Below are 27,625 nucleotides of genomic sequence, written 5' to 3'. Positions count from 1 at the left end.
AACAGCTCAGGTAAAGTTTCATTTTACAAAACCCTTTTACAATCACCGTCATTTCACATATTGAGACCCAATATGGTACAGTGCCCAGGAGTCCCACGTTTTCTGACTGTAAAGTCGCTTCTTTTTCTTACATCACAGTAATTACTTGGTAATTAATGCAAAGCACTTTTTTAATCATAATAAAATGATGGATGGAAAAGCCCGGATAGTTCTAACAAGCATAAAAGCCGCACCTAAACAGCGCCGAGGACTTCAACTCGCAAGCACCCCCCTACCCGGGCATCAGCGAACAGTCAGGCAGGACAAAAGCTTACGTCAGCAGAGTGCTTCCCCTCCCAGACTTTTTATCCTCCACCCTTCCCGAAAGGCCAACTGGCAACCAGAAGAACCAACGAGCGGAGCGCGAACGTAACTGGACGGCTGGGCATCACGTGATAACCACAGGGCGTGGGATTTGGCTCTGAGCAGACGGAAGGGCAGCGCTGAGGGTGGGGCTGGCCTAGTGGGGGAGGGGGAATTGGAAGCTTGGGGGAGGAGCCTATGCACCAGCCACTGTCCGAGTTCTGCCAGCAATCGAGTCCGAGTGTCTGGTTACTACCGTACCGCCATTCGTGCGCCGCGGTACTACAGAGTCGCTGGGTTGCGGGCCTGAGTAGCTGCGCGCGCGAGCGGCAGCAGGGAATGGAAACAGAGAACGCGGGCAGGTAAGGCCGGGGCGGAACACCGCCCCTCCCCCCGCGCCCCTCGCCGCGGGGCAGGCCGCGGGCGCGCGCGCGCACACACGCGCACACACGCGCACGCACGCCGGGGTTCCTTAAGGCCGTGTGGTCCCTGTAGCAAGGTCCGGGCCGCGCATGCGCACTGAAGGCCTGCTTAGGCCACTTTTTACCTAAGTCCTTCCAGACACCTAGCTGACATTAAAATGTGGTCGTAAGCAACCTGCAGTCTCCAATTAATGTTTCTTCCCGGATACCTTTCTCCGCTACATTTCCTTCACCCTCCATTATCATGCACAGCTGTAAGGATGAAGTGTCACGTGTATCACTGTGTGTGTGTGTGTGTGTGTCGCTCAGTCGTGTCCGACTCTTTGCGATTGCCATTCCCTTCTCCAGAGGAACTTCCCAACCCAGGAATCGAACTCTGGTTTCCTGCATGGCAGGCAGGTTCTTTACCGTTTGTGCTACAGGGAAGTCTCTCTGTAGACTTTATGCATCACTCTAGGAGTTTTCATCTCAGAGTTGTAGGTTTACTGTGGCTTTCTTCCTCAACGGTGTACCTAAGGGGCACGAGGTGGATAACGTTGCCATTCTAGAGCTCTTGAATTCTTAAACTAGGAATAACAGTTCCAATAAGTTGTCTAAAATTGTGTTCTAGTGGTCTTGGGGACGATCTTAAGTATTTACTTGTCATGTGCCCTTTGGGGAGTGTGAGGTGCGTAGGGACTTTTGCAAAAGCAGAGATTTCGAAATTGGAACCTCTGATGGAAAGCCAAATGAAAAACTAAGAATAAAGGAAAAAAAAGTTTACATCAGAATACAATACTGTTAGACCTCATTAAGAATTATCCTGATTTGGGGCTCTAAACTTGGGGAAGACACTGAAGTTCTCTGGGCCTGTTGATGTCTGTAAAATAGAGTGTCTGTGGAATCTGGTTCTGACATGCTGTGAGTCAGTGTTAGGTGGAAGGGAAGTGCTTTAGTAACCAACAGAGATTGTCTTAGAGTTTAGGGAAGGAGATAAAGTGCAGACTTCATCCTCACATGAATCAAATCCTGAAATAAAGAACTCCATTTCTTTCCCTAAAGAACTTTACAAATAAAACTTGTGGAAATCTCTCCTGTCTTCATAATCTTCATTCAGATCAGAATTGAAACCTGGGTAAACGCCTACCATCAAATAGATTGCAGTCATCTCTCTTATATCCATAGATTTGTTCCAGGCCATTCGGAGACACCAAAATCTGTATGCTCAAGCACCTTAAAAAAAAATGGCAGAGTCCAGTTGGCCATTGTGTAGGTTCTAGAATGCACACGGGGAGTGTCTTACAGCAAAGTAATAGGTTTCTCTGGTACAATGTTTAACTCAAAACTGTCTGACTTCTATTTGGTCTTAACTGAATCCATTGGGTTATAGACCATTTTTTATTCTGACTTAATATTTTCACTTTGGGAAGTATGGGTAACTCTGTGTTAATACTCTAAGGAGTATTTTGTTGGGGATTCTGAAATGACTCAGGCCCCTGGTAATCCTGAGAAAGTAGTGCTTTGTCATCCTTGACTTTGTGCTCATCATGGAATGTTTGGTATAGTTAATTTCCTTTTTATTTTGGAAGAGATTAATTTCAAAAAACTACATCTTACAGATGTAGACCCTTTTTTTTTAAGAATGAGAAGAGAGTTCAAGAGTCTTAAAAAGTACTAACAAGAGAGAAGAAAAGGAAGAAGAGGACCGTGTATGTTTCTAATGAGCTCAAGCATGAAAAAGAGATTTACCAGAGATGGGAAGTAGGATGCTGAATCAATAACTGGAAAGGTGTGAAACAGACCACTGAGAATACAGACAGGAACGATTAACCTTCAAATGAGATTGGAACTTTCTAGAAATGCTAAAGAGACTAAGACTCTTCATTAGTGTAGAGGTTTGGGTTTTCTTCCTAGTTCACTGACATGTTATTAGATGACAGAAAACATAAGCACTTAGTTCTGATTTTGATTTTTCTTTTCATGTTAAGAAAATTGAGTGTAGATGGAAAATGGCAAATGGATGTCTGTAAGAGAGATGTAAACCTCAAGATCAATGAGGGCATTTAAGAGAAGTTTCAGCTGCTCTAGCAGAAATCATGTTTCCTGGCCCAAATCAGTTGTATTTCAAGTGAGAGACAAGATTACAACATTCTTTAAGAATCTGCAGAAAACAGCGGAGGGGCCTTAAGCCCAAATATAAACACATGGGTCCCTTTTATTTTCCAAAAGTAGACTCTACCATGGAATTTATTGACTTTGAACCTTAGTAAAATTTTTATTTCTCAGTGGTTATTGAGCATATTTAAAAGGATACTGATCATTAGGCAAAAATGTGAGTTGAATAAAGCAAGACCTACCCAGCTAGGTTCTTTCCCCTTTTGATAACGATACTAGGTTAGATAGCATCAGAAGGAGATGACAGGAGTACCTAAAATATTTCATCATCTCCTGTTTCCTCCGTTTTTGTTATGACAAATGTATTATATACCAGGCACTGTTTGGGGATTTTGTTTGCTTTTTTGTTTTGGGTCACATGGCTCATGGGATCTTAGTTCCCCAGCCTTTGCCATCGGCAGTTGAAGCTGAGTTCAAACCACTGGACCACCAGGGAATTCCCTACCAGTCTCTGTTTTAAGTGTTCTATATGTGTTAACTAATTTAATCCTCAAAATCAATAAATTAGGTGCTTTTCTTCCTATTTTACAGATGTGGAAGCGAGAATGTGAAAAGGTTAAGGAACCTGCCTACAGGGTTAGTTAGTGGCAGACCTGAAGTTTGAATCCAGGCAGTGTAACTTCAAAGTCTAATTCCACTGCCTCTTGTGGGAAGATGAGGATGGAATGGTGGTGGTCATATTCAGTTCAGTTCAGTCACTCAGTCGTGTCCAACCCTTTGCGACCCCATGAACTGCAGCATACCAGGCCTCCCTGTCCATTACCAACTCCCAGAGTTCACCCAAACCCATGTCCATTGAGTCGGTGATGCCATCCAACCATCTCATTCTCTGTCATCTTCTCCTCCTGCCCTCCACCTTTCCCAGCATCAGGATCTTTTCAGATGAGTCAGCTCTTCGCATCAGGTGGCCAAAATATTGGAGTTTCAGCTTCAACATCAGTCCCTCCAATGAACACCCAGGACTGATCTCCTTTAGGATGAACTGGTTGGATCTCCTTGCAGTCCAAGGGACTCTCAAGAGTCTTCTCCAACACCACAGTTCAAAAGCATCAATTCTTCGGTGCTCAGCTTTCTTTATAGTCCAACTCTCACATCCATACATGACTATTGGAAAAACCATAGCCTTGACTAGATGGACCTTTGTTGACAAAGTAATGTCTCTCTGCTTTTTAATATGCTGTCTAGGTTGGTCATAACTTTGCTTCCAAGGAGTTAGCATCTTTTAATTTCATGGCTGCAATCACAATCTGCAGTGATTTTGGAGCCCCAAAAAATAAAGTCAGCCACTGTTTCCACTGTTTCCCCATCTATTTGCCATGAAGTGATGGGACCAGATGCCATGATCTTACTTTTCTGAATGTTGAGCTTTAAGCCAACTTTTTCACTCTCCTCTTTCACTTTCATCAAGAGGCTTTTTAGTTCCTCTTCCCTTTCTGCCATAAGGGTGGTGTCATCTGCATATCTGAGGTTATTGATATTTCTCCCGGCAATCTTGACTCCAACTTGTGCTTCTTCCAGCCCAGCGTTTCTCATGATGTACTCTGCATAGAAGTTAAATAAGCAGGGTGACAATATACAGCCTTGACGTACTCCTTTTCCTATTTGGAACCAGTCTGTTGTTCCATGTCCAGTTCCAACTGTTGCTTCCTGACCTGCATACAGGTTTCTCAAGAGGCAGGTCAGGTGGTCTGATATGCCTGTCTCTTTCAAAATTTTCTACAGTTTATTGTGATCCACACAGTCAAAGGCTTTGGCATAGTCAATAAAGCATAAATAGATGTTTTTCTGGAACTCTCTTGCTTTTTCAATGATCCAGCACATGTTGGCAATAGTGGTCATATGGGGTGAAATCAAAACTGCTTTACTACCGAGAATCAAAGGCAGACGGAAGAGAGGTCTATACTGATGTGCCGTGTAGTCCTCCTACCCCAGCTTTTCACAGTTTAACAGCTTTGAGGTGGTAATGGCATGCTGATAACATATTTGAGTGACCCAACTCTGGGAGGGGTTTCTGGAATTGATAGACTGAGTCAGAATCCAGGTTAGTCCCAACTGACTAGAATGTGAAGCATCTTTTAGTGTGAGATGAGGGAGCAGCAGTGAAGGGCAGTTTTCACTGATGGTAAACTCAGTACTAATCAACAGTATAATGTGGGTACCAGGAAAGCTAATGTAATGGATTTTGTTATGTGTCTCCAGAATGAAGAATTTGATCACTCTTCTCAGTTTCAGGTCAATGAGGCTATGGAGCATTTTTATTTTATCTTAAGCTCCAGAAAAATGATCATATAATGAGGAAACTTGAAATTATGCTGTATGCAGAAGAGTTCAATAAATTGGGGGTTCTGGCTTGTTCTGTTTTTAAGTCCACAGTATCTAAATAGACTCTGCACAGCAAGTACCCCGTAATGCATGGTGAATGCACACATTCCCACTTAGCAATGAATGTAGACTTTAGATATTTTAGTTCAGTTCAGTCGCTCAGTCATGTCTGACTCTTTGCAACCCCATGGGCTGCAGCGCACCAGGCTTCCCTGTCCATCACCAAGTCCCAGAGTTTACTCAAACTCATTGAGTCAGTGATGCCATCCAACCATCTCATCCTCTGTCGTCCCCTTCTCCCCCTTCAATCTTTCTCAGCATCAGGGTCTTTTCCAGGGAGTCAGTTCTTTGCATCAGGTGGCCAAAGTATTGGATTTTCAGCTTCAGCATCAGTCCTTCCAGTGAATATTCTGGGCTGATTTCCTTTAGGATGGACTGGTTGGATCTCCTTGCAGTCCAAGGGACTCTCAAGAGTCTTCTCCAACACCACAGTTCAAAAGCATCAATTCTTTGGCTCTCAGCTTTGTAGTCTTTTAGATAGCTAGGATAGTATTTCATCATAATTTATGTAATAGTCCCTTTTGGTTGAGCAGTTAGTTTATTCAACATTGATATTTTGTAAGTGTTCAGTGTTTATATGCTTGTTTAAATGAAGGTAATAAAATGTTGCTGTGTTGTTTGTGTCTATCCAGAATTCTTATGTTGAAACCTCTAAGCCCCAGTGTGAACATTGGGAGATGGGGTCTTTTGGAGGTGATGAGGCCATGAGGCCCAAGCCCACCTAAACGGGAGTAGTGAAAGAGGTCCCAGAGAGACCCCTCACCCCTTCTGCCATGTGAGGACACAGCAAGAAGGCAACCTAAAATGAGCCAGAAAGCAGGTACTCTCCAGACACTGAGTCTGCCAGCACTTTGAACTTGAACTTTCCAACCCCCAGAACTGTGAGACACAGATATTTGTTGTTTATAAGCCACTCAATCTGTGGTGTTTTGTATAGCAACCTGAAGGGACTAAGACAAATATATTTAGGGAAAAAGCAACTTACATCTTTTTTTTAAATTTCATTATACATTAAAAATAAATTTTATTATTTTAACCAGCTTTAAATGTTCAATTTAATGACTTTTATTATTTTTTAAAATATAAACTTATTTTGATTGGAGGTTAATTACTTTACAATATTGTGTTGGTTTTGCCATACATCAGCATAAATCTGCCACGGGTATACACGTATTCCCCATCCTGAACCCCCCTCCCACCTCCCTTCCCATTGAACTTACATCTTCAACTTACATCTTTAGAACAGTGGAAAATGACTGAGGATTAAAGAAGTTACTCATCTTAGAGAAACCTCCAAGTGTTAAGTTTTTGAAATACAGCAAAATCCAAATTAACTGGACTCCTTACTTAATCGACTGTGTGTGTTTGTATGTGTGTTTGTGTGTATTTTGAGAAAGACAGTTCAAAAATGCACAGTTCATCAAATTTCAGACAGTGGTAGAAAACCAGTCCTTTGAGCACTGTTCAAGTGAAGAGGGTGTTCTGTGGAGGCTAGGAGAGAGTAGAGGGTTAACTGCAGGCAAAGGGGAGAGGTGCAAAACCATCATCCTGAGGACAGACATAGATGATAAGGGGACAAGTCAACAGGGAAGTAAAATCATTTGTCATGCTCTTGAGTTGGATATCAGGGAATTACAGAAAATTACAATGTTTCAGGGCCTCTTCTGAGTCTGGACAGATTTGGTCCTATTTCCTGCACTTTCTCCTTATATGTGGAAATCACAGAAATCTCCCCCTCATTTTCATGGGGAGGGAAGGGAGGTCCTGAGAGGGTGAATGGCTTAACTAACTGCGCCTCTTCTGCTGTCTCTCACACAGAGAAAAGTATTGTTATAAACACTGCAGAATTCTGATACGAAGGGGCAGTTATCCTATGTTTATATACACAGCAAATGTATTTAGGAATTATATCCACATTAAGTTTGAAATAGGTTCATGCTGCTTCCAAACTTAACCTTTATCAGATAATAGGAATGAAATTATCCAGAATTGCAGTTCATGAAGGTTTTCGTACATGTGGAATGCCGTCTTCTGCCAAGTAGTAAGAATGTTGTAGGCCACCCTCTTTCCTTTTGTTCCAGCTATTGTTAGGAAGCTGTGAAGATGATCAAGCTAAATCAAATGCTCAGAAAGAGTCTATTTCCTCAGAACTTACACATTCTATTATCCATAGTCTTCTCTATTTCCTTTCTAATTCATCTTATGATAAAGTGCCAGGGATAATTTTAGAACAATTGAGGGACACATCTATATTATAGACAAGTTTCTGAATTTTTTTTCCTAAATTGATACACATCTCTAAAATAAGACCACATTTTCTCTTATTTTTTTACTTTTTTGTCAGCCAGTTGACATCTAAAACTTCGATTTTCAGTTTTTGAACCTCAGAATTTAATGATCTGATAGTATGCTAACGGAGCCACATTTTGGACATTTTTTAAGTTCACAACCCTTTTGTAATGTGAACGTTGTTTCCCTGATTTATATATTTTGCTGCTGCTGCTGCTGCTAAGTCGCTTCAGTCATGTCCGACTCCGTGCAACCCCATAGATGGCAGCCTGGGATTCTCCAGGCAAGAACACTGGAGTGGGTTGCCATTTCCTTCTCCAATGCATGAAATTGAAAAGTGAAAGTGAAGTCGCTCAGTCGTGTCCGACTCTTAGCGACCCCATCGACTGCCGCCTACCAGGCTCCTCCGTCCATGGGATTTTCCAGGCAAGAGTACTGGAGTGGATTGCCATTGCCTTGTCTGTTATATATTTTAGTAGTGGATTTTTGTGAAGTACTCAAAATGGGACAGATGGGTGAAACTCAGAGCCGTAACAGTAAACATGGGGGAGAGTGAGACGCCGTCCTGATGACACTGTGACAAGCTAAGAACAGACCTTCCCACACGCTTTTGGCCACTCACTCACCATGACCACAGGAGTGTTCTTTTATATATTCAAGCTGAATGGGGCTCTTGGCGTCTCAGGACCCTGTTACTGGCCACAATCAAAAATCACGTTATATCTTACTAGAATTTCCAGAGAGCAGCCACACGAGATCGCTCGACTAACTCAGCTATATCTAGCTCCTCATTAGAATATCTGAGTCTTTAACATGGAACAACTGGTTCATCCAAAAGTGCTGTGAGTGTTACTAAAGAAAAGTGTGAACAAAAAGGACATTTGACTTCGTGCCAGGCAAGGTTTAAGCCCTTCGCTTCTTTTTAATTTTACATCTTAATTTCTAGTCCTTTCCTACATGCTTTCTCTACATGCAGCCTTGGCTCACAATGCCGTTTTATATTCTTTTCCACTTTATATTAAACATTCTCTGTGCTTTTAAATATTAATAAACTTAATTTTTGTAACTGCATAGTATTCTCATGTTGATGTTCTGTAGTGTACTAAATCACCGTATTGTCTTTATTTTTTGTATAAATCGAAAACTATATTTAAGGAAATAAAACTCTTTTAAGATAGTTTAATATCGTTCTCACTAATTTTTCACCTTTTCTTTACCATCTTACCCCTTAGAGATAGCTTGAAGCTAAAATGCTTCTCCAGTGGTTTGTCCCTTGAGTTTGGGCCCCAGTCTTTGTTTCAGTATCCAGTGCTCTAGCCTGGCTACTCCGCCAACATTCTGTGACCCTGTGTCTGCATGGCCCATTTAAGTTCCTTCTGGAAATGTTTTGGTTTGCCTTTTTAAAAAAACAAAAAGCATTTTATTAAGATATGATTTACATGTTGTGAAGCTCACCCGTTTACAATGTACTAGTTTGCCCTTTTTTTTTAAGTTCGCCTTTTTAACCTCTGCTTTCTGAGCACCCTGTTTTCTTTCTCCACACGTTACAGGAAGAGAAAGCCATTAAGTAGAGTAGCTTGTCAGAGAAAACATGGCTTTTCTCTGCAAATGGTAAACGTCGTTACTCATTTTATTTCCTAGTGCTTTTCTTCCTTCTGCATGTTTAATGGCATTTTTTGGCATCAGCTGTCACTCGAGTTTCATAAAACGTGTGTTTACTTCCCTAGCTCTGTGCTGATAGCAACAGCTTGCAGTAGTAATTTATAGCCCCCAGAAATACTTTTTGGCAGTATTGTGAAGGCCTGTGTTCCTTACACTGAACAAAACACTTTAAACAGCGTTTAAATTGTGTTCAGAAGAGAAGTTTAGAGTGGTCTTTCCCATAAATTCACAGATATTTATAGAAAGATATATTTCTAACCCTCATTTAATGGCAAAAAATCCAGCGACCATTAAAAAACAGATGGGGGGTAGGATGGGGAGATGGTGGTCAAAGGGCACAAAGCTCAAGTTATAAGATTGACAGGTTCTGGGGATCTAGATGGTACAGCGTGGTGATTCTAGCCGATGATCCTGAGGGATGCACTTGAAAGCTGCTGAGAGAGCAGATTTGAAACGTTCTCACCACAAAAAAGAAATGATAATTAGGTGCCCTGGTGGAAGTGTTGGCTAAGGCTTTGGAGGTGATCATTTTGTAGTATATGTGTGTCAGGTCAGCACTGTTGTACACATTAAACCTAAACAATGTTGCAACGTATCAAGTATATCTCAATAAAGCTGAACATAAAAAGGTTACATTGCAGAGGATTTCTGTGACAAGAGAATTAGATACTGAAGGTAGGAATACAAATTATTTTTGTGGATATTTCAACTCTGTATGAGTTCGTGGCCTTTCAGCTCTGCCGGAAAATTCCCATGATCTCATTTCAGGGAAAGTATAGGCTTGCCTAACAGGCCTGGTAAGTTTTACTGATGACACATCAGTGTGTAAGAGTTCATTACAGTTGGTTGGTAGGCACCAGGTGAAGACTGGGTAAACATATATAGGGGGATAGATCTTCCACGTCTCTTTGCTCCTGTTGTCAACTCTAAATAAATTCTATAATCTGGTTAGAAATGATTGAATCCTGGGGGTTTTTAAGAGCAGATCATTTAAACTTACATTTGGGTAATTTTGTCTTCCTGTCTTATCCTTAATTGTTCTTTCAGCTATTCTCTTCAGCAAGCTCAAGCTTTTTATACATTTCCACTCCAACAAATGATGACTGAAGCTCCTGACATGGCAGTTATAAACGCACAAGAAATGCCAGCCGAAGTTCCCGCCCCAGCACCTGCTCAGGAACCCACACGAGGTAGTTTCGCCAGGATAGTTTGGAAAATTGCCATGGCATCAGCCAACTTATTTAAGAAAGGGTTTAATGATGAATTTTAACTCTGTTTTTGTGTTAAAAAATTTAATCTACTTTTTAAGTACTTACTAGGTTTCAGGCACTCTGATAGGTTTGGGGGTATAAAAGAACATCACTTCTGCCCTCAAATCATCTCATAGGAGAAAATAAAAGTGAATGTGAAACTCCTCAGCACTCCAAGTGGTGAAGAGGAATACAGGATGCTGTGGGGCTGGCACCTAACTCGGACTGAGGCTCAGAGGCAGCTTCATGGAGCTCTGAAGTTCAAGGGTGAGGGAGCAGTACAGGAAGAATGGGAGGAGGAAAGTTCCAGGCTGAGGGAGTGGCATGCATCAAACTATAGATGTGAGGAAGCATGACATGGTTGAAAAACCTAATTCTCTGTCATTGGAGACTGGAGTGGAGCAAAGAAGTAGTGAGAGAAGAGTCTAGATAGGGGGCAAGCAAGGCTTGTTTAACCTAAAGAATGTGTGTTCTATTCTGAAGGCAATAGGAAGCTATAGACAGAATGGAAACAGAGAGTGACTTAATAAATAGACTGACATTTGAATATTCTAGAGAATAGACTGTAAGAGAGATATGTAAAATATATATCTAAAAATGTAAATAAAATAAGATGGTAGAGAGCAGGGCAGAACTTGGAGGTATGGCCATGTTAATGGATTTCATGCAGGGGGATGAGGAAGATAGAGGAGTCTAGAAGTCACTCCCAGGCAGTTGGAAGAAGGAGGTACCATTCACCAAGACAGAGAGTTGGAAGAGAAGGACAGATTAAGCAGTGGATGGTGGGGAGAGGGTAATGATTTCCCCCGTGCATCAGTGTGGTGTGAGGAGAGTGCTGAGTTTCCATTTATGGTTGCAGAGCACGTGTAAGTCCACTGCGTTGAAGGTCCCCCTGCCTCCACCTCCTCTGTTTTTCTGGGCAGGAAGCACTAGGACAGCTACAAGCTGATGGAGGTGGATCCCTTGGCACAGGCAGTGGCTGAAGCAATGTGAACAGAAAAGAGGATGGATGGAAGGCTCAGATGAGAAAACGCCAAATAATAGTGGAATAGGGTGGGGGCCTGAGAGATGAAGAGCCGTATTAGGGGAGTTGTGAGTAAAATGGCAAGGCTTCTTGTTGGATAATTTTATGTCACTGGTTCTTGTCCACGGGTAATTTTCCCCTGAGGGGCTTATGGCATTGTCTGGAGACACTTGGTCATCATGACTGGCAGGATGCTGCTGGCATCTAGTGAGTAGAGGCCACTGTTGCTAAATTATTCCACCTAAGATGTCAGCAGGGCCAGGGTTGACAAACTGTTTAAGGTCCTGAGATCAGAGTCCTAGTCTTACCTTTAGACAAACACTGCCAGCCCAGAGAGTTCATCCCTGGCATCTCTCAATTCACCTCCTCGACTGTGTGAAGAACAGAGTATACACTCAGTTCAGGGGAAAGAAGCCCGCAAACCATTTGAAGTTTTCTTCTGCTGGAAATTACAGGGAAACTGAGTTAAAATGTTTCTGCTCCTCCCTGTTTTTCTATTTGTTCATTTAGTTATTTACGTATTTACATTTAGAATTCTTATAAATGGTATGTAGCTACTTTGTGTCCCTGGAGAAGCCATGATGCCAGGTAAGAGTGTATGGAAAATCAATCTGTGATTGTTAAGGATCTCTCATCCCAAGAACTGCCAGCAGAGGAAGGAAGGTGGGGTTGGGACCACATAGACCCAGTTCTCCGGTGACGGAAGGGGGAGACGTTACAGAGGAGAGTGATGTCGTGAAATAGAAGAGAAAGCTAAGGATGTTGATGGGTGACTTTTCTGGGAAAGCTGCATAAAGTTTGTAAGTTAAGGTTTTCTGCAGCTATATCCTGGAAATCATTGTGTTTCAGAGACTCCTCCAAAAGGAAGGAAAAGAAAACCCAGAACAACAGAACCAAAAACGCCAGTGGAGCCCCCAGAACCTGCTGAGGCCAAAAAATCTGGCAAGTCCACAAAGTCAAAAGAAAAGCAAGAAAAAATTACAGACACATTTAAAGTGAAAAGAAAAGTGGACCGTTTCAATGGTGTTTCAGAAGCTGAACTTCTGACCAAGACTCTACCAGACATTTTGACCTTCAATCTGGACATTGTAATTGTAAGGATTTTGTCCTCCTTTGGGTTTATAAGTAGCATTGGTGGATTAACGTAACTTAACCATATCCTTGCAAAAAGCATTTTGCTGAAAAGAACCGTTTCTGAGAATCCTTATGGTGGTAAATGGTGTCACCTTCTTCAGGTTGTATCATATGGGTGTGTTTAAGATGGTGGGCTCTAGGGCAAGGCTGTCTGGTTTCAGATGTTGCTATGTGGGTGTATGACCATGGACAAGCTTTAGCCTTCCTGAACACTTAATTTGCTCGTTGATGAAGCAGGTGTGATGATAGGATGGAGTGGGTCCTCTGGCAATTACACAAAATGATCCACATGAATCACTTAGGTTGCATGACACTGTGGTTTCTCCATGAATGATAACACTGATTCTGAACTTTGATTTTTGTCAGTAACTGTAGGAAACATCAGCATGTAGACAACTATGTAGGTGATGTAGAGTCAGCTGCTTTTCGGGAGCTGAGAAACAGACTTAAGCTGGACATGAGCTCTGGTTGATTGATTGTTCCAGGACAGTTGGGAGTGAGGGTGCTGGGGATATAAGGGACTCAAACTGATTTTTGAAAGCAACAGCAAGGAGTTCCCCACTGGTCTCGTGGTTAGGATTCCAGGCCTTCACTATCAGGGCCCAGGGTTAGTCTCTGGTCAGGGAACATTCCCCAAGCCACACAACGCAGCCACAAAGGAAAAAAAAAAGCAAAACTTTAATATAAAGGAAATCTCTTTCCTCAAAATGGAATGCTTTGTTCAGGTCAAGAGTAGATGATAAAGCTTATGATGCTGGATTAAATTTTTATTTTAATCAATTCACCACTCCTCCACAGAAGCCCTAAGACATAAGCCTACTTTTCAAGACTAAAATATATAAACATTTTGTTTTGTAGATTGGCATAAATCCAGGACTGATGGCTGCTTACAAAGGGCATCACTACCCTGGGCCTGGAAACCATTTTTGTAAGTGCTTAACCTTCTTTTACTATTTTACTTTTAAACTAGATGTCCTTGTTAATAGTTTGGGTTTGTCTGTTTGTTTTTTTTAAACCAAAATATGTTTTTAAAAAGAAACTGGTTGAGTAAGTATACATATATCTTTTCAATGTATGTGTACAAAAAAATGAAAGGTGTGAAATCCTCTGACACTTAACATTTTGGTTTATAAGAGTGGAGGGATATGGAAAGGAATACTTTCTCTTTTGTTTGTTTTCAGTGAGTTTTACTATCTTTTTTTAAAACAATTTTTTCTTTTCTTGGTTGTTATCTACAGAATATTAACAGTAATCATGCCAATGCAGACACAAAACTTAATACCTTTCCAGAGTTCTACTCATCTTATTAATTAGGAGAAATGAAATACATTGGCCATCAAGTTGTAGTAGTTAAGAAATGCTCTGATTGTAGACATTCTCTATGGATAATTTCCATCAAGCAGAAATTAATATTTAAGACCCTCATACTTTTAGAGTGAGCTTTAAAACCAAGTATAACTCCTGTTGTATTATCTTATATATAAATCATCTTATGCGATTTATGGGGTCGCGAAGAGTCGGACACGACTGAGCGACTGATCTGATCTGATCTGAACAGACAATCAGGAGTGCAACAGATTATCAGGAAACACTAGCTGATTATCTTAGTGCAGCATTTAAAAACTTCTAGGACAGGGGACTTCCCTGGCAGTCCAGTGACTCAGCACTTACACTGCAGGGGCCATAGGTTCAGTCCATGGTCAGGGAACTAAGATCCTACATGTATGCAGTGCAGCCAAGAAAAAAGAAAAGAAAAACACTTTTAGGACAAATGATAGTAATATATTTTTAGAACTAATAACATGTTGTCTCCATTATTTGAAAAAAAAAAATTTCTAGAGATATTTCACTTTTTATTTTCTCCTCTGTCAGTATGTCTGAAGCCCTGAGTCACTGGTGTATATTTCATCTGTTTGGGGTTTTCCAGGGGCAGGTGGTGTTACTTCCAGTTGTTAAAAAGCTAAACAATTTCAGAGTTTACTACGCTGCCTGGCTGTATACTCAACAAGCGTTTCCTTCGACCCCCTATTAAAAAGAGATAAATAATAGTGATATCTCATAAGATAGCTATGATGATTAAATGAAATAATCCATATGAAGGACTTAGTAGTACCCAGCACATAAAACTGCTTGGTATGGTATTTGACCTGTGTTATAATTTTTTAAATATACTAAATCGTTTTTCTTTTTTTTTAATTTCGAGAATAGACCCACATAATTCATGAGGCAGAAAAACCTTTGACTTACAGAAATAAACTGAACTTTTTCTAAATTAAACTCTCTTGTTCACAGGGAAGTGCCTATTTATGTCAGGGCTGAGTGAGGTCCAACTGAGTCACATGGATGATCACACTCTACCAGGGAAATATGGTATTGGATTTACCAATATGGTGGAAAGGACAACACCAGGCAGCAAGGATCTTTCCAGGTGATTATGGAACATTCGGTTTGATAGGTTGGTACCTTGGCCATACTTGTGCTGTACACACTCCAGGAGCATGCTAGGTATCTAACTAGTTCAAGCTGAGGATAGCAGTTTTATGATTTGCTCTTTTATTGAAAGCTGTCTGAATTTAGCACATTATAAATACTGCCATATTTATATTTTGACTACTTTTTAATTCAATTTTAGTAAAGAATTTCGTGAAGGAGGACGTATTCTAGTGCAGAAATTACAGAAATATCAGCCACGAATAGCAGTGTTTAATGGAAAATGTAAGATTTACTTTTAAATTTTATCTTTTTTCTTTGATTAACATTATGGGCAATGTAAATATATTTGTATTTCATTTTAGGTATTTACGAAATTTTTAGTAAGGAAGTTTTTGGCGTAAAGGTTAAGAACTTAGAGTTTGGACTTCAACCCCATAAGATCCCAGATACAGAAACTGTAAGTCCTTAAAACTGCATTTGTAAATCAGATAAATACAAATTTTTCTAGCTGGTTTTCCCTTTTTATTTGTTCTGTCCAATTGTAATTTTTGCCATTAAAAAAAAAAAAAGCACTGTATTTTGTGGAATAATATCTGCATAGTAACTTGAACTAATAGTTGCAGATTAATTCAGATACTTTTACAGTTACATTAGAAAAAGAAACATTTGTCAGATAAATGCCTTTATAACATTACATTAGTTACATTATTTGGCCAAAATATTGAGAGGAGGTTGCTCACATGCTGCATTCAAAATACATTTAACAGGATGTTCTTGCCAAATGCCAGTAGGTTAGCCCTTATTCAGTTGTGAAACAAACATGTAAATATAGACACAGTCCTGATCAGTGAAGCTGCTTATCACCCTTTGTTGGTGTATCTTGGCCCAGTCTCACATTAGAGCCATAAAAACAGAACAGTCCAGTCGCAGACAGGCATCCTGCCAACCTGACTGGCATTTGGTGCTGTTGTCCTTATACATAAGGGCATCATACAATAACACATTGGTTTTAAAACTCTATGTAAATTTCTGTGGACTTTCTGCAGACATTTGGTTCAAATTTTGCTTCTTAAATATAGTTTTAAGTTTTGTTTACAACTTCTGAAATAAAAATACACACACACAGACTTCTGTGCTGTAGATGATTTTTTAAATGATAAGCCAATGTGCCAACAAGTTTCTGTGGAGACCTCGGAATACAGTTTCTGCCGCCAGTATATATTTTAACTTCGTTTGTAATTTCTTCTGTTTTTAACTAGTAAATGTGTAATTGTTAAAGTAGGTTGTAGCACTGATCACTCTTTAAATAAAGGCGTACCCTTGTCTCCTTGGGTAAAATTTCAGAGATGATTCACTCCTTCCTGTAGAAAGAGCATTATTGTCCCTGAAATGCCAGAGGAGCCTTGGTATATCTCTTGGGACGTGTGATCACAGTAGTGCAATAATAAGTGAATCGGAATCATATCGAGATAGGTAGCTTTGGCTCCTACAATGAATCATCTATGAGTGCATTTGTCTTATAAAATTTACTCTTTATCATGAAATATTCATAGGTATTGATGATGTTAGTGATCCAGCTTTGAAAAACATCTGCTTTTTCAAGTTTCTGGATCACTTTAATTGAAGGCTGTCTTGAGATGGGAAAAATGTGCTATTACAAAAACCTGGTAGCATTTGTACCTCTGAATCAGGCTTTTCTAAATACTGCATAAGCAAAACAAAATAAGTCAATAATGGTTTGGGGTTTTTTTCTATAATACATGGTATAGAGGCCAATTTAAAAAGTACAAAAAATTGCAACCGGAAAGTCCATGGTTGAGCAGTCTCACTCTTTTATATATAAGATATATATTTTGATATACTCTATGAAGGACAATTTGTCACCATCATCCAAAATGATAAATATCCTGCTTTCTGGCTATTCCATTTCTAGAAATTTATCCAACAGTTACAGTCACATATATTCAAATTTAAATATGTACAAGGTTTTTCACTACAGTTGATAATATTAAAAGATTGGAAACAGCCTAAATGCCCATAGGTAGATGCTGGTTAAATAAATTATGAAACTACTACACAGCTATAAAAAAGGGAACTTATTCTGATGTAGATACCTGATACAGAGTTACCTCTGAGAGACATTGTTGAGTGAAAAAGCAGGGTGCAGGACAGGGAGTACAGCATGTTACCATTTGTGTGTTTTTTTCTTTTTTTAATTTGATTCTAAATTAATGGACTATCTCTGGAACTAGCAGTGTAGATTGCCTTTGGGAAGAACTAGGTGGATAGAAACATAATTAGGAGGAAAGACTTTTCATTGTATAATTATATGCCCTTTTGTACAAACACTGAGGGGGAAAAGACTCATTGGTTTTGATTTATTGACTTTGTAATAAGTAAATATTAGAAATTTGAACTCAAACACAACTGCTGTTACTGATTTTGCATATATTGATATGTGGTAAGTATCAAGTTATTGATCCAAAGAAAAAGAAGGTTTCTAATCTCAATACGGAGAAGGCGATGGCACCCCACTCCAGTACTCTTGCCTGGAAGATCCCATGGATGGAGGAGCCTGGAAGGCTGCAGTCCATGGGGTCACTGAGGGTCGGACACGACTGAGCGACTTCACTTTCACTTTTCACTTTCATGCATTGGAGAAGCAAATGGCAACCCACCCCAGTGTTCTTGCCTGGAGAATCCCAGGGACGGGGGAGTCTGGTGGGCTGCTGTCTCTGGGGTCGCACAGAGTCGGACACGACTGAAGTGACTTAGCAGCTAATCTCAATATGAGTGGATTCAGTAGCATTATAAGATTTCTGTAACTGTAAAATGTTATGATTCTAGCTCTGCTATGTGATGCCATCATCCAGTGCAAGATGTGCGCAGTTTCCTCGCGCCCAGGACAAAGTACATTACTACATTAAGCTGAAGGACTTAAGAGACCAGTTGAAAGGCATTGAACGAAACACAGACGTTCAAGAAGTGCAATATACATTTGACCTACAGCTCGCCCAAGGTGCGTTACCGTTAATCAGTCCTGTTGTTCACGTCATGTAAATCTACCTTATAGAAAGTATGTTGTGAGTTTAAAAGCAGTAGAAAAGAAAATGATTTATTGGCAGCCAGAGTGTTCTGATAACAAGTGTTAGTCACTTATAAAATCTCCTTTTATCAAGGGCTTCCAGTCTAATATGAGTGTTCCTACACATGCTGAGAAGCCAAGCAGGAGTGTAGGTCACCTAAAATTAAACCTCATAGGCTTTTACAGTTCTTAGGAGTTTATTTTGTTAATGTTAAAAAGAGTTTAATGTGAAAGTTGTTTCCGTGGATGTGAAATTCAAGAAAAAGATTTATTCTTGATAATTGCTGAATAAGGCTATCTTCAAAATTGTTACATAAAGTCAGTTTTAAATCCCTCTTACCCTCCTCACAGAGGATGCAAAGAAGATGGCTGTGAAGGAAGAAAAATACGACCCGGGTTATGAAGCAGCGTATGGTGGTGCTTACAATGAAAACCCCTGCCTTGGTGAACCTTGCGGATTCTCTTCAAATGGGCTGGGTATGTCCCCTCCCCCTTGCTTGTTCCTTTCAAAGACTTGGTTTTGCCAGGATTCAGGGAAAGAGGGTTTTTTGTTTGTTTGTTTTAAGAGAGAGTTAATTACTGAAGAATGGGAATAGAAATACAAAAATCTATTTAGTGACTGGGGGACTTCCCTGGTAGTCCCGTGGTTAGGATATCCCCTTACAGTACAGAGGGCCTGAGTTCGAGCCCTGGTTGGGGAGCTAAGATCCCACATGCCTTGCAGCTAGGAAACCAAAATAGAAGCAATATTGTAACAAATTTAATAAAGACTTTAAAAATGGTCCACATCAAAAAAAAAATCTTTAACAAGTCTATTTAGTGATTTAGAGTGAAAATTCGATGGTTATTTGATGTTCAACTACACAGGCTTTTACAGCTCATTTACTTGAAGTTACGGACTCGAAGTCCTCCTTGGTGCATTTCCCTCCTTGAATAACAAGAATTTATCAGTCCTGTATCTTAGAATAGAAATTTAAGTTGTATTCAAGAAGCTTGCTTAGCTATTTTAGTAGCAACTCTCCTATAATAGACTGTTAAAATCTCCTAATTATATCACTTAAAGCTTTTAAATAGAGTAATGTTCTTCTCCTCCCTCCCACACCCCCATCCCAGCTGCTGACAATGGAGAATCAACTTTCAGTGACATTCCGAATGGACAGTGGATGACCCAGTCGTTTACAGACCAGATCCCTTCATTTAGTAATCACTGTGGGACGCAAGAACAAGAAGGAAACCACGTTTAAGGATGGTGTTTTTCAGCCCTGCTTAAATGCTGCAGTTTTAATGCAGTTGTCAAGTGGCCCTCGGTTTGCTAGCTGAAGCATTTTATTTGTATTTTATTCGGGTGTTGTGATCAAGGTACAGTGAAGTCAACTGTACGGACCTAAGTAGTTTGGAAGGAAAAGGGGTTTTTCTGTATATGAGTTTTTATATTTGAATTAACCATCATTCCAGCTTTTTTATAAAACTGTATTTCATTTATGAAGAAATTAATTTTCTTTTGGGAGTCACTTTTAACCTGTAATTTAAAAATGCAAGAGTCTGCATCTTGACACTTGACTATGAACTGTGCGTAAACTTAGATGCACCATTCTCCCTTTTCATGCCTAAGAAGGGCATGCTGCTAATAAGATTCCTGCTGGTAAAGAGGCAAGTGTGCTGATTTTCATCTGTGAGGTTAACCCTTGGTGGAGTCTCATCTGGTAGTTTTTCACAGTGTTTAATGGGCTTCCTGAGTTGTGTTCACACTCAGGCCTCCTTGCTTTACCAGTGGTGAGCATTTGTGAGGTTGTTTGCAGTAGAAATACAGAGTGTGGCCTTGCAGCAGCAAGGTTAACCCAGCCTTACCTGCCGGGGCGTGAGTCCTGCCTTTGGTCCTCTCACCCCCATCTGCTGATCCTCTTGTAGGAAGAAACTATTCTGCTGAGATGGTAAGTTCCAGAGAATGCAGAAAACCTTTTAAACTTCACTACTTCATCTGTGTTTTACTTGAGAGACATAACATTTGATAGGAAGGAGACTGAACTTCTCTCTCAGTATCTACCACCATTCTAATTTTATCCTCCTTGACTTTTAGCATGTAACATAGAAATGATGAGAAATGAACTTCCAGGTTGAGTAACAAGAGGCTGGAGGTTGTTTGATAATCTTATTTAAACTGGTGCTTTATGTACATGAGATGTACTAAAATAAATAATACAGAATTTTTCTTGCTAGATAAATCAAGTAAGCCAGTAATTTTAAAACAATTATCTGCATCATTGCTGTTTGTTACTGTGGACTAAGTGAACCTCATGTCAAGGTTAGTTTGAAGTAATGTACTTTTGTGATTTTCTAATGCATATTCCATGGTGCTACAAATAGTCCTGACTACTAGGCCTGGTGGATATCAAAGCTGGGTATTCAGAAATGCCGCTTGCATTTACTCCTGGTCACATCTGAATATTCTGATTTTATTCTTACCCAGGGAGCATGTTGTTTCTCAATATGAAAATATTTATGAAGTTTTTTTTTTTTCTAAAAGATTATATAGCCTGTTCTTTTTATAATAAGAGATACAAATTCTTGTGAATTTTAACATGGTTTTTAGCTGTAGCCATGATGGATTTTATTTTTCCTTTAGGTCAAGCCATGTAAAAGTCATTCATGTTATTTAAATCATGTACTGTATTGCCGTTTACATGGATGTTTTGTGTGGGTGCTTTTACGTGCCTTGCATCAGGGATTAGGAACAATTTAATTATTTTTTCATGGGATATGTAAAGCATGTAACTAGGTATTGCTTTGGTTTTTAATGATTGTAATCTTTACATAGATTTTTGTTTGTTTGTTTTTTGAGTGGAGAAAATATTCTTTAAATTATGATGGACACTCACTAGAGAATGGGTTTAAGGATTTTTCCAAGCATACAATAATGGTGTTTTTCATTAAATATGACAGACGAATAGTACATGTTGATATACACTATACATGAGAATATGAGACTCTTTCATTAAATAATATTGAAAAAGTTTTAAAATTCATTTGAAAGTCTGATTGTTTTTTACAATAAAAAATATTGAGAATGATTATCCTTAAGTTGCAGTGTTTTCTGTAGCAAGACTCTGATTTTCTTTCCCTTGTTAATCTGAGATCAGTTTACCTGCTATTATATTTAGCATGTAGAATAATAGATTATGAAAATCATTAAAAGTCTATGAATATTTTATTTTTTTAGACATTCCTGTTTTAAATAGAATATATTGTTCTACAGAAGACAATATTGGCAACTCATTAAAAAAATACCTACATGTAAAAAATACATTTAGAAATTTTTTAAATTTATGGCTGTAATTTTCATTCAGAGTTAATAAGCAAATTGCTGAAACCTAGCTGGGTTTCGGAGAAGGCAATGGCACCCCACTCCAGTACTCTTGCCTGGAAAATCCCATGGACGGAGGAGCCTGGTAGGCTGCAGTCCATGGGGTTGCTGAGGGTCAGACACAACTGAGCGACTTCCCTTTCACTTTTCACTTTCCTGCATTGGAGAAGGAAATGGCAACCCACTCCAGTGTTCTTGCCTGGAGAGTTCCAGGGCGGGGGGAGCCTGGTGGGCTGCCATCTCTGGGGTCGCACAGAGTCGGACACGACTGAAGTGACTTAGCAGCAGCAGCAGCTGGGTTTATTTCTTTGCAATAATATATTTCACTCACATAATCTTCTATAATTGTCACATATTTAAAGAACTAAATCAATACCTATAGGGTTCAAGGTACTATTTGTACACAGTAGGGTTTTTTGTTTTTGTGGATCATTTGTATCAGGTTCTGTTCACAAAGAACAATGGTATAATAGGCTACAAATGGACAGTTCCACATATTTGTACAGGAAATATTTTAAATGTCAAGTTATATCAGCTGTTGGGGTGGTGGAGTTTAAATATCCCTGCCGGGTCAGGAACAAACCAGCTCTCCCATAAGTCATTGTGGACACTCGGGAAGTCCCACGGTTTATGTCTTCCATTCCAGTGGAGTAGTTTTGCCTCCTGCAGAAAATGCTCTGAATATCTGGTATCTGGATTCCAGCCTTGATTAGGGGACAATAATAGATTTGTTAGAAAAGTAAAATTTTATATTAAAAATTGAAGACAAGTTCATTGTTAAAAAAAAAAAATGGGATAAATTGATGGGTATACAATGAAGAATTTACCCCAACCCTGATTTTCAAAGAAACAACTGTTAAAAGAGTTTCTCGTGAAATTCTTCCAGTAATGTTCTACCTGTATACCTGTGTGTGTATTTTTGTACCTTGCCTTTTTTTTCAAAGATGAATATTTTTATGATAAAAGGTACAATTCACAAAGAAAATAGACTTCATAAACCATTAGACACCTAACAACAAAGATACATAAAGCAAAAATCAGAAGAAATATAAGGGAAAAGAAAAAAATACATAATCATAGTGAGACATATTAACATTTCTCTGAGAATATTTTATCAAGTACAGAAAAAATAGCATCTTGAATGATGTCATTAATAATTTAATAGATTTCTATGTGTATATATCCTATACAAATATATTTAAAATTTTCTATCTCATACATTGTTATTAGATTTCCATAGGACTGTACCTTGCGTGTTGAAAATTACTATCTTGGAAAACTTTCCACAGCAGCACATGTGAAGTCACTGAATCATTTTTAATAATTGCATAGAATGGATATGATTATTTACTGAGTTCCTTATGGAGGACATTTAGGCTGTGTCCCTTCACAGGCAAAAGTTGTTACAAAGATTGCTAAGTTGTTACAAAGATTGCTACAGTAAACAGCCTTCTATGCATGTCTATACAGATGTATCTGTAGGATAAAATCTTGTAGATGGAATTGTTAGATTGAAGGGTCTGTGTCTTTTAAATTTTGATGAGGGGGTGTCAAATTATCCCCCAAAGAATTTACATCATTTCCCTCCTGCCCAGAGTTCACAGGAGTTCTTTCTCTGCATTTCTGTCATTAATATGGCAGCATTTTCTTTTAAGCAGTCTCATTTTTATCCTATAAAATGTGCCTGAGAATAAGATCTGCTTTTATCAAACAACTGTCTCTATTTGAATATTCTTCCCTTCATAAGTAACTGCTTAGAGACTATGCATAACCCTGATATTGTTATTGTGGCAGGATATTTTGAGTGTATCTTCCAGAAGTATAGTAAGATCTTGTGAATGTAAATTTTTAAAAAATATCCTCTGTTGTGTTACATTTTCTTTCTATGAAAGAGAATGTGATATTTTCAAACAACTAAAAGTCCATTGAGGCAAGAGAGGATGAATAGCTAGAATATTATAGCTTTAACGTATGATGTAAGGGGGGAAAAACCCTAAACCTTTCTTCTGTTATTCATAAACATAGTTGTGTAGGAAGTTGCAGAAGAGGAGCTAGGTGTTCGGGCTATAGTAGCATCATTGGAATAATTATCATGTAGCAGAATCTACACAGGAAATGCTCATTTGGAGAGTGGAGACTTCACATGGGGTCATCTCCAGGAAGCAGAAGACCAAGTCTCAGCCCCACAACCGAAGGACTCTGTAGGGACTTGCAGCTTTGCTTTTCACTAAGTTTCATAAATTTGTAAAACCTTAAGCCTTAACTGTTTAGACCCAAACTTAATAGCCATTAATGTTAATACTGCTTACTGCTCTAAAACATTCTAAAATGAAATCATTTTTCAAATGATTTCTGTGTAGCTTTACTTTGCAGACCACCCCCAATTCCAAAACCTTCAGCACAGATGCAGGCTCTGTTCTATAAGAAAAGATGACTCCTCTCCCTTAGAAGGTTCTGTCCCTTCCTGCTTGTCAGTAAATTAGGTAGTTTGTAAAATGTAATTCTGAGTCTCTTTTCCAAGATCATTAACTTCTCTAACCCAGTCTAAGCTCCACATCACTGTTCCTACACATATTTTATAGCTATTCTACTTTGATGGGATTTTCTCCACACTCATCACCACTTGACCTAACAGTGAGCCCAGCATTATAAAGCAAATCAAATGAAATATTAGTGTCCTCAATGTCCCCATATCACTCTTCTATGCATACAGATGTTCAGGAAAATCAGGGGTGATACTAGTGAGGAGACAGGAACTATTTATGTAGCATCATAAAGAGGAGACAGCCATGCAGTTTCCACAGTTCTGTGTGACCTCCCTTTTACAAGGGACAGTAGGAGACACGCCATCTTGCAGGATTGTTCTGAGAGAAGTGATGTTCACATCAACCCCCAGAGCCTAGCCCAGGGCTTGGCAGTGTGTGCCCACAATCCATTGTCTCCAATTCTAAACTAATCAATCCTCTAATGTTTGAAAGCGAAAGGCTTTTTAATAACTTTTTTGGCAGCAACATCTAGAACCCCTTCAGTGTATTGCATAATGTAAGTATATGCACATTACCTTTTAAAATTTCAGAACCTTTCTTAATTTCTAAACAGGTCTGGCCCAGTGGGTTTGGCAAATGGGTGCGGCCATACATTTGAAAGAATGTGAATGTCTTCTGTGTCAGGCTCTGTTCTAAGCAGTTTACACATACTAGGTAATTTAATCCTTGTAAAAACTTAATAAGGTTACATTAGCTTCCATTTACACATGAAGAAACTAAGGCACAGAGGGCTTGAGTAACTTCCCTAAGGTCTTAGATAATAGCAAAGTTGGGATTCCAGTCCATACCCCAGAGCCTGTGCTCCTGTAGTGAAGAGTGAATAAAAGACTTGAGGGACTCACATAGTATACAGTCAGCAAGCAGTTTTTTCCTAAAAGATAAATTACAGAACTTGCCTTGTGGTCCAGTGGTTAAGAATCTGCCTGGCAATGCAAGGGTCACAGGTTTGATCCCTGGTCAGGAAACTACGATCCCACATGCCTCATGGTAATAACTAAACCCACTAACTGCAATTACTGAGCCCGTGCTCTAGAGTTCATGCTCTGGAACAAGGTAAGCCATGCAAATGAGAGGCCCACACGCCACAACTAGAGAACGCCCGTGCCCTGCAACAAACACCCAGCACAGCCAAAAAAAAGATAAATTGCCAGCTATCTAAATTCATCAACTATTATGCTAATTCATTTGGTTCTGTCCACTATAGGTTACTGCAAGAGAGCAATAAAGGTATGTGGAAAAGTTCTGCCAGTGAACATTGTATCTCAACAAAAGTTCGTGTTTATTGAGCACATACTATATGCTAAGCATGATTCCAGTTGCTTTTCCTGAAGCGCTTTTCCTAGAAACATCTCTCAGGTCATTTTTTATCAGCTGCAGTTGCAGAATCTGAGCAGTGAAGGTTAAATAATGTGTCCCAGGTGAGATCTCAGGTCACCTGGAGGATTTGAATTGAGGAAGCTGGTATAATGTCACACTCGCCTCACCTTGATCCTCACCGCATCTATAAAATGTACCTGGTGTTCTAAAATACTTACCCAGGTGCCTTATGTGCCATAGGGGGTTGATGGTGGAGTATTTCCCATGAAACACAATCAGCATTGGGGAGGTGGCTACCCCTCCTCCCAGCGAGCTGCTGTAGAGATTTTCCCTAAGAAACAGAATAGAAAAGCAACAGTTGGCCTGGAGTCCCACAGACTCAGATGAAGTAGAATCTAATTAGTTTAAAAGGTTTGGCACAGTGGTAAAGAATCCGCCTGCCAAAAAGGAGACATGAGTTCAACCCCTGGGTCAGGAAGATCCCTTGGAGAAGGAAAGGACAACCCACTCCAGTATTCTTCCCTGGGAAATCTCATGGACAGAGCAACCTGGTGGGCTACAGATCACTGGGGTTGCAAAGAGTCAGACATGACTTAACAACTCAGCATGCACAAGACAATCCCTCACTGTATAATAAGCCTATGGGCTTTGATTTTTCTCCAACTTTTTATTTTGAAAGTTGTTAAACCTACCCAAAATTGTAAGAATACCATGAACTCCTATATGCTTTACCTTGATTCACAGAATGTCAGTATTTTGCCATTTTACTTCTCAGGCTTTTTTATAGCAAACATTGAAGATCCCAACTTCTGATCCTACATTATTTAGAATGACTTTACTCACAAATTCAAGGTTATGATAATATTAAAAGTATCCAGATTTAAAAGATGGACAGGATATACACTGCCATGATAACAGCGGTTGTGTTATTTTTATTATCTCTTAAAATTTCGATAATGAAAAATGATTTAATAAATTCAACCTTTAAAAAGTCGACTTTATAAAATAATTCTTAAATCTGTGTAAGGAGAAGCTCTACTAAGATAAATGATTTGTGGTTGAAAAGGTTCACTGGCATTCTGGGAGAAGATTTAAAATCACATTATTTAACAACATTAGAAAATGTTTATATTAATAAGGGATTGCACAGGATCTCACTGCCTCTGACATATCACTTGAGAATAGCTTTTTCATCCACTGATCCCTTTTTTTCTCAACAGTGCCTCTGTAAGAAAACCTAACCTCAGATTTCTAACCCCTGAGCTATGCATAGAAAATTAATGGAATAATGTTGTTCCTAAGCATGGAAAAAATAATAGAGGCCCACACATACTCCACATTTTTTTGCATCCATTTCTCCAACTGTTTGGTGATCCGCTGGTGCTTCCATTCTGTCATGTTGGCAACAATCACACCAGGATTGAAAGAGCAAGTGCTGGGGCTGATGCCAAGGTCTTTTATCGTCTTCTTCCGGTAGTCCAGATAGCCCATATATGTGTTCTATAAAGGAAAAGGATACACATGCTTTTGACCAAGGAATCTTTTGTTTCTGGAAAATAACCACTTTCTTGAAACCATTAGGCAGTACCTGGGCTTCCTCCTGGGCACTGGCCACTTCCTCCAGTGCTTTCCCAGTTTTCTCTTGGTTCCCCAACCTCTAAAAGCTGGGTGCCCCTACTGGCATCTGCTCATCTCTCCAGCACAAACTCCCTCAACAGCGTCATCTGGCTCTAAATCTCTCCAGGCAGACATCCGGGACCTCTCTGGGTTTCCAGCTCCACTATATCTGCCAATTCAATTCGTCTGTCTGGTTGCTTAGTAAGGCAGGTCTCCTTAGAGCCCCAAACTGATCCCAGTCCTATCCCAAACCTGCTCTGCTACAACCTGCCCTACCTTGGTGGCCGCTCCATCCTTCCAGTTAGAAAACTTAGGGTCACAAGGTCATCCTAGACTCCTCCTCCTCACTCACTTTCCATATAGATCTCAGCAACCCTGTGGTCCCATCTTCCAAAATATATTCAGAAGCCAACAACTTTTTTCTTTTTTTTGGCCGCACCATATGGCTTGTGGGATATTGCCATGTGGCTTGTGGGATCTTAGTTCCCTCACCAGGGATCAAAGCCGGGCCCTTAGCAGTGAGAGCAAGGAGTCCTAACCACTGCACTGCCAGGGGATTCCCCAGAAGCCAACCACTTCTTACCGTCTCTCCTACCTTCCTGGTCCA

The 27,625-nt window shown here is 39.7% G+C and overlaps 2 protein-coding genes across 2 annotated transcripts in view; one reads left to right on the top strand and one right to left on the bottom strand.

Annotated features, from left to right (window-relative positions):
* The first annotated feature begins 519 nt into the window (after window positions 1-519).
* On the top strand, window positions 520-21,196 carry TDG (thymine DNA glycosylase). Its single transcript, XM_005899076.3, has 10 exons — window positions 520-704; window positions 10,299-10,441; window positions 12,375-12,619; window positions 13,518-13,587; window positions 14,952-15,087; window positions 15,292-15,374; window positions 15,455-15,549; window positions 17,940-18,111; window positions 18,529-18,654; window positions 19,291-21,196. The coding sequence occupies exons 1-10, from the start codon at window positions 541-543 to the stop codon at window positions 19,419-19,421; spliced, it is 1,365 nt and encodes a 454-aa protein (XP_005899138.3). The 5' UTR covers window positions 520-540; the 3' UTR covers window positions 19,422-21,196.
* Window positions 21,197-21,812: 616 nt separating this feature from the next.
* GLT8D2 (glycosyltransferase 8 domain containing 2) overlaps window positions 21,813-27,625 on the bottom strand; it is a 42,212-nt gene continuing 36,399 nt past the window's right edge. Inside the window, exons 8-10 of the mRNA XM_005899075.3 lie at window positions 26,735-26,901; window positions 25,620-25,732; window positions 21,813-22,242 (exon numbers count right to left, since the gene is read on the bottom strand). Coding sequence (XP_005899137.1) covers window positions 22,070-22,242; window positions 25,620-25,732; window positions 26,735-26,901 — 453 coding nt within the window. The 3' untranslated portion in view covers window positions 21,813-22,069. The remainder of the gene's footprint in view (window positions 22,243-25,619; window positions 25,733-26,734; window positions 26,902-27,625) is intronic.

The sequence above is a fragment of the Bos mutus genome, chromosome 5, assembly GCF_027580195.1.
Source record: "Bos mutus isolate GX-2022 chromosome 5, NWIPB_WYAK_1.1, whole genome shotgun sequence".
Classification (NCBI taxonomy): Eukaryota; Metazoa; Chordata; class Mammalia; order Artiodactyla; family Bovidae; genus Bos; species Bos mutus.
This window is presented reverse-complemented; position numbering and strand designations above follow the sequence as displayed.

Excerpts from the sequence above, each read along its gene's own strand:
- TDG (XM_005899076.3), top strand. The coding sequence starts at position 541 with ATGCACCAGCCACTGTCCGAGTTCTGCCAGCAATCGAGTCCGAGTGTC. Across the intron at positions 12,620-13,517 it reads TCAATCTGGACATTGTAATT|ATTGGCATAAATCCAGGACT; the intron begins GTAAGGATTTTG and ends TTTGTTTTGTAG. Across the intron at positions 18,655-19,290 it reads ATTCTCTTCAAATGGGCTGG|CTGCTGACAATGGAGAATCA; the intron begins GTATGTCCCCTC and ends CCCCCATCCCAG.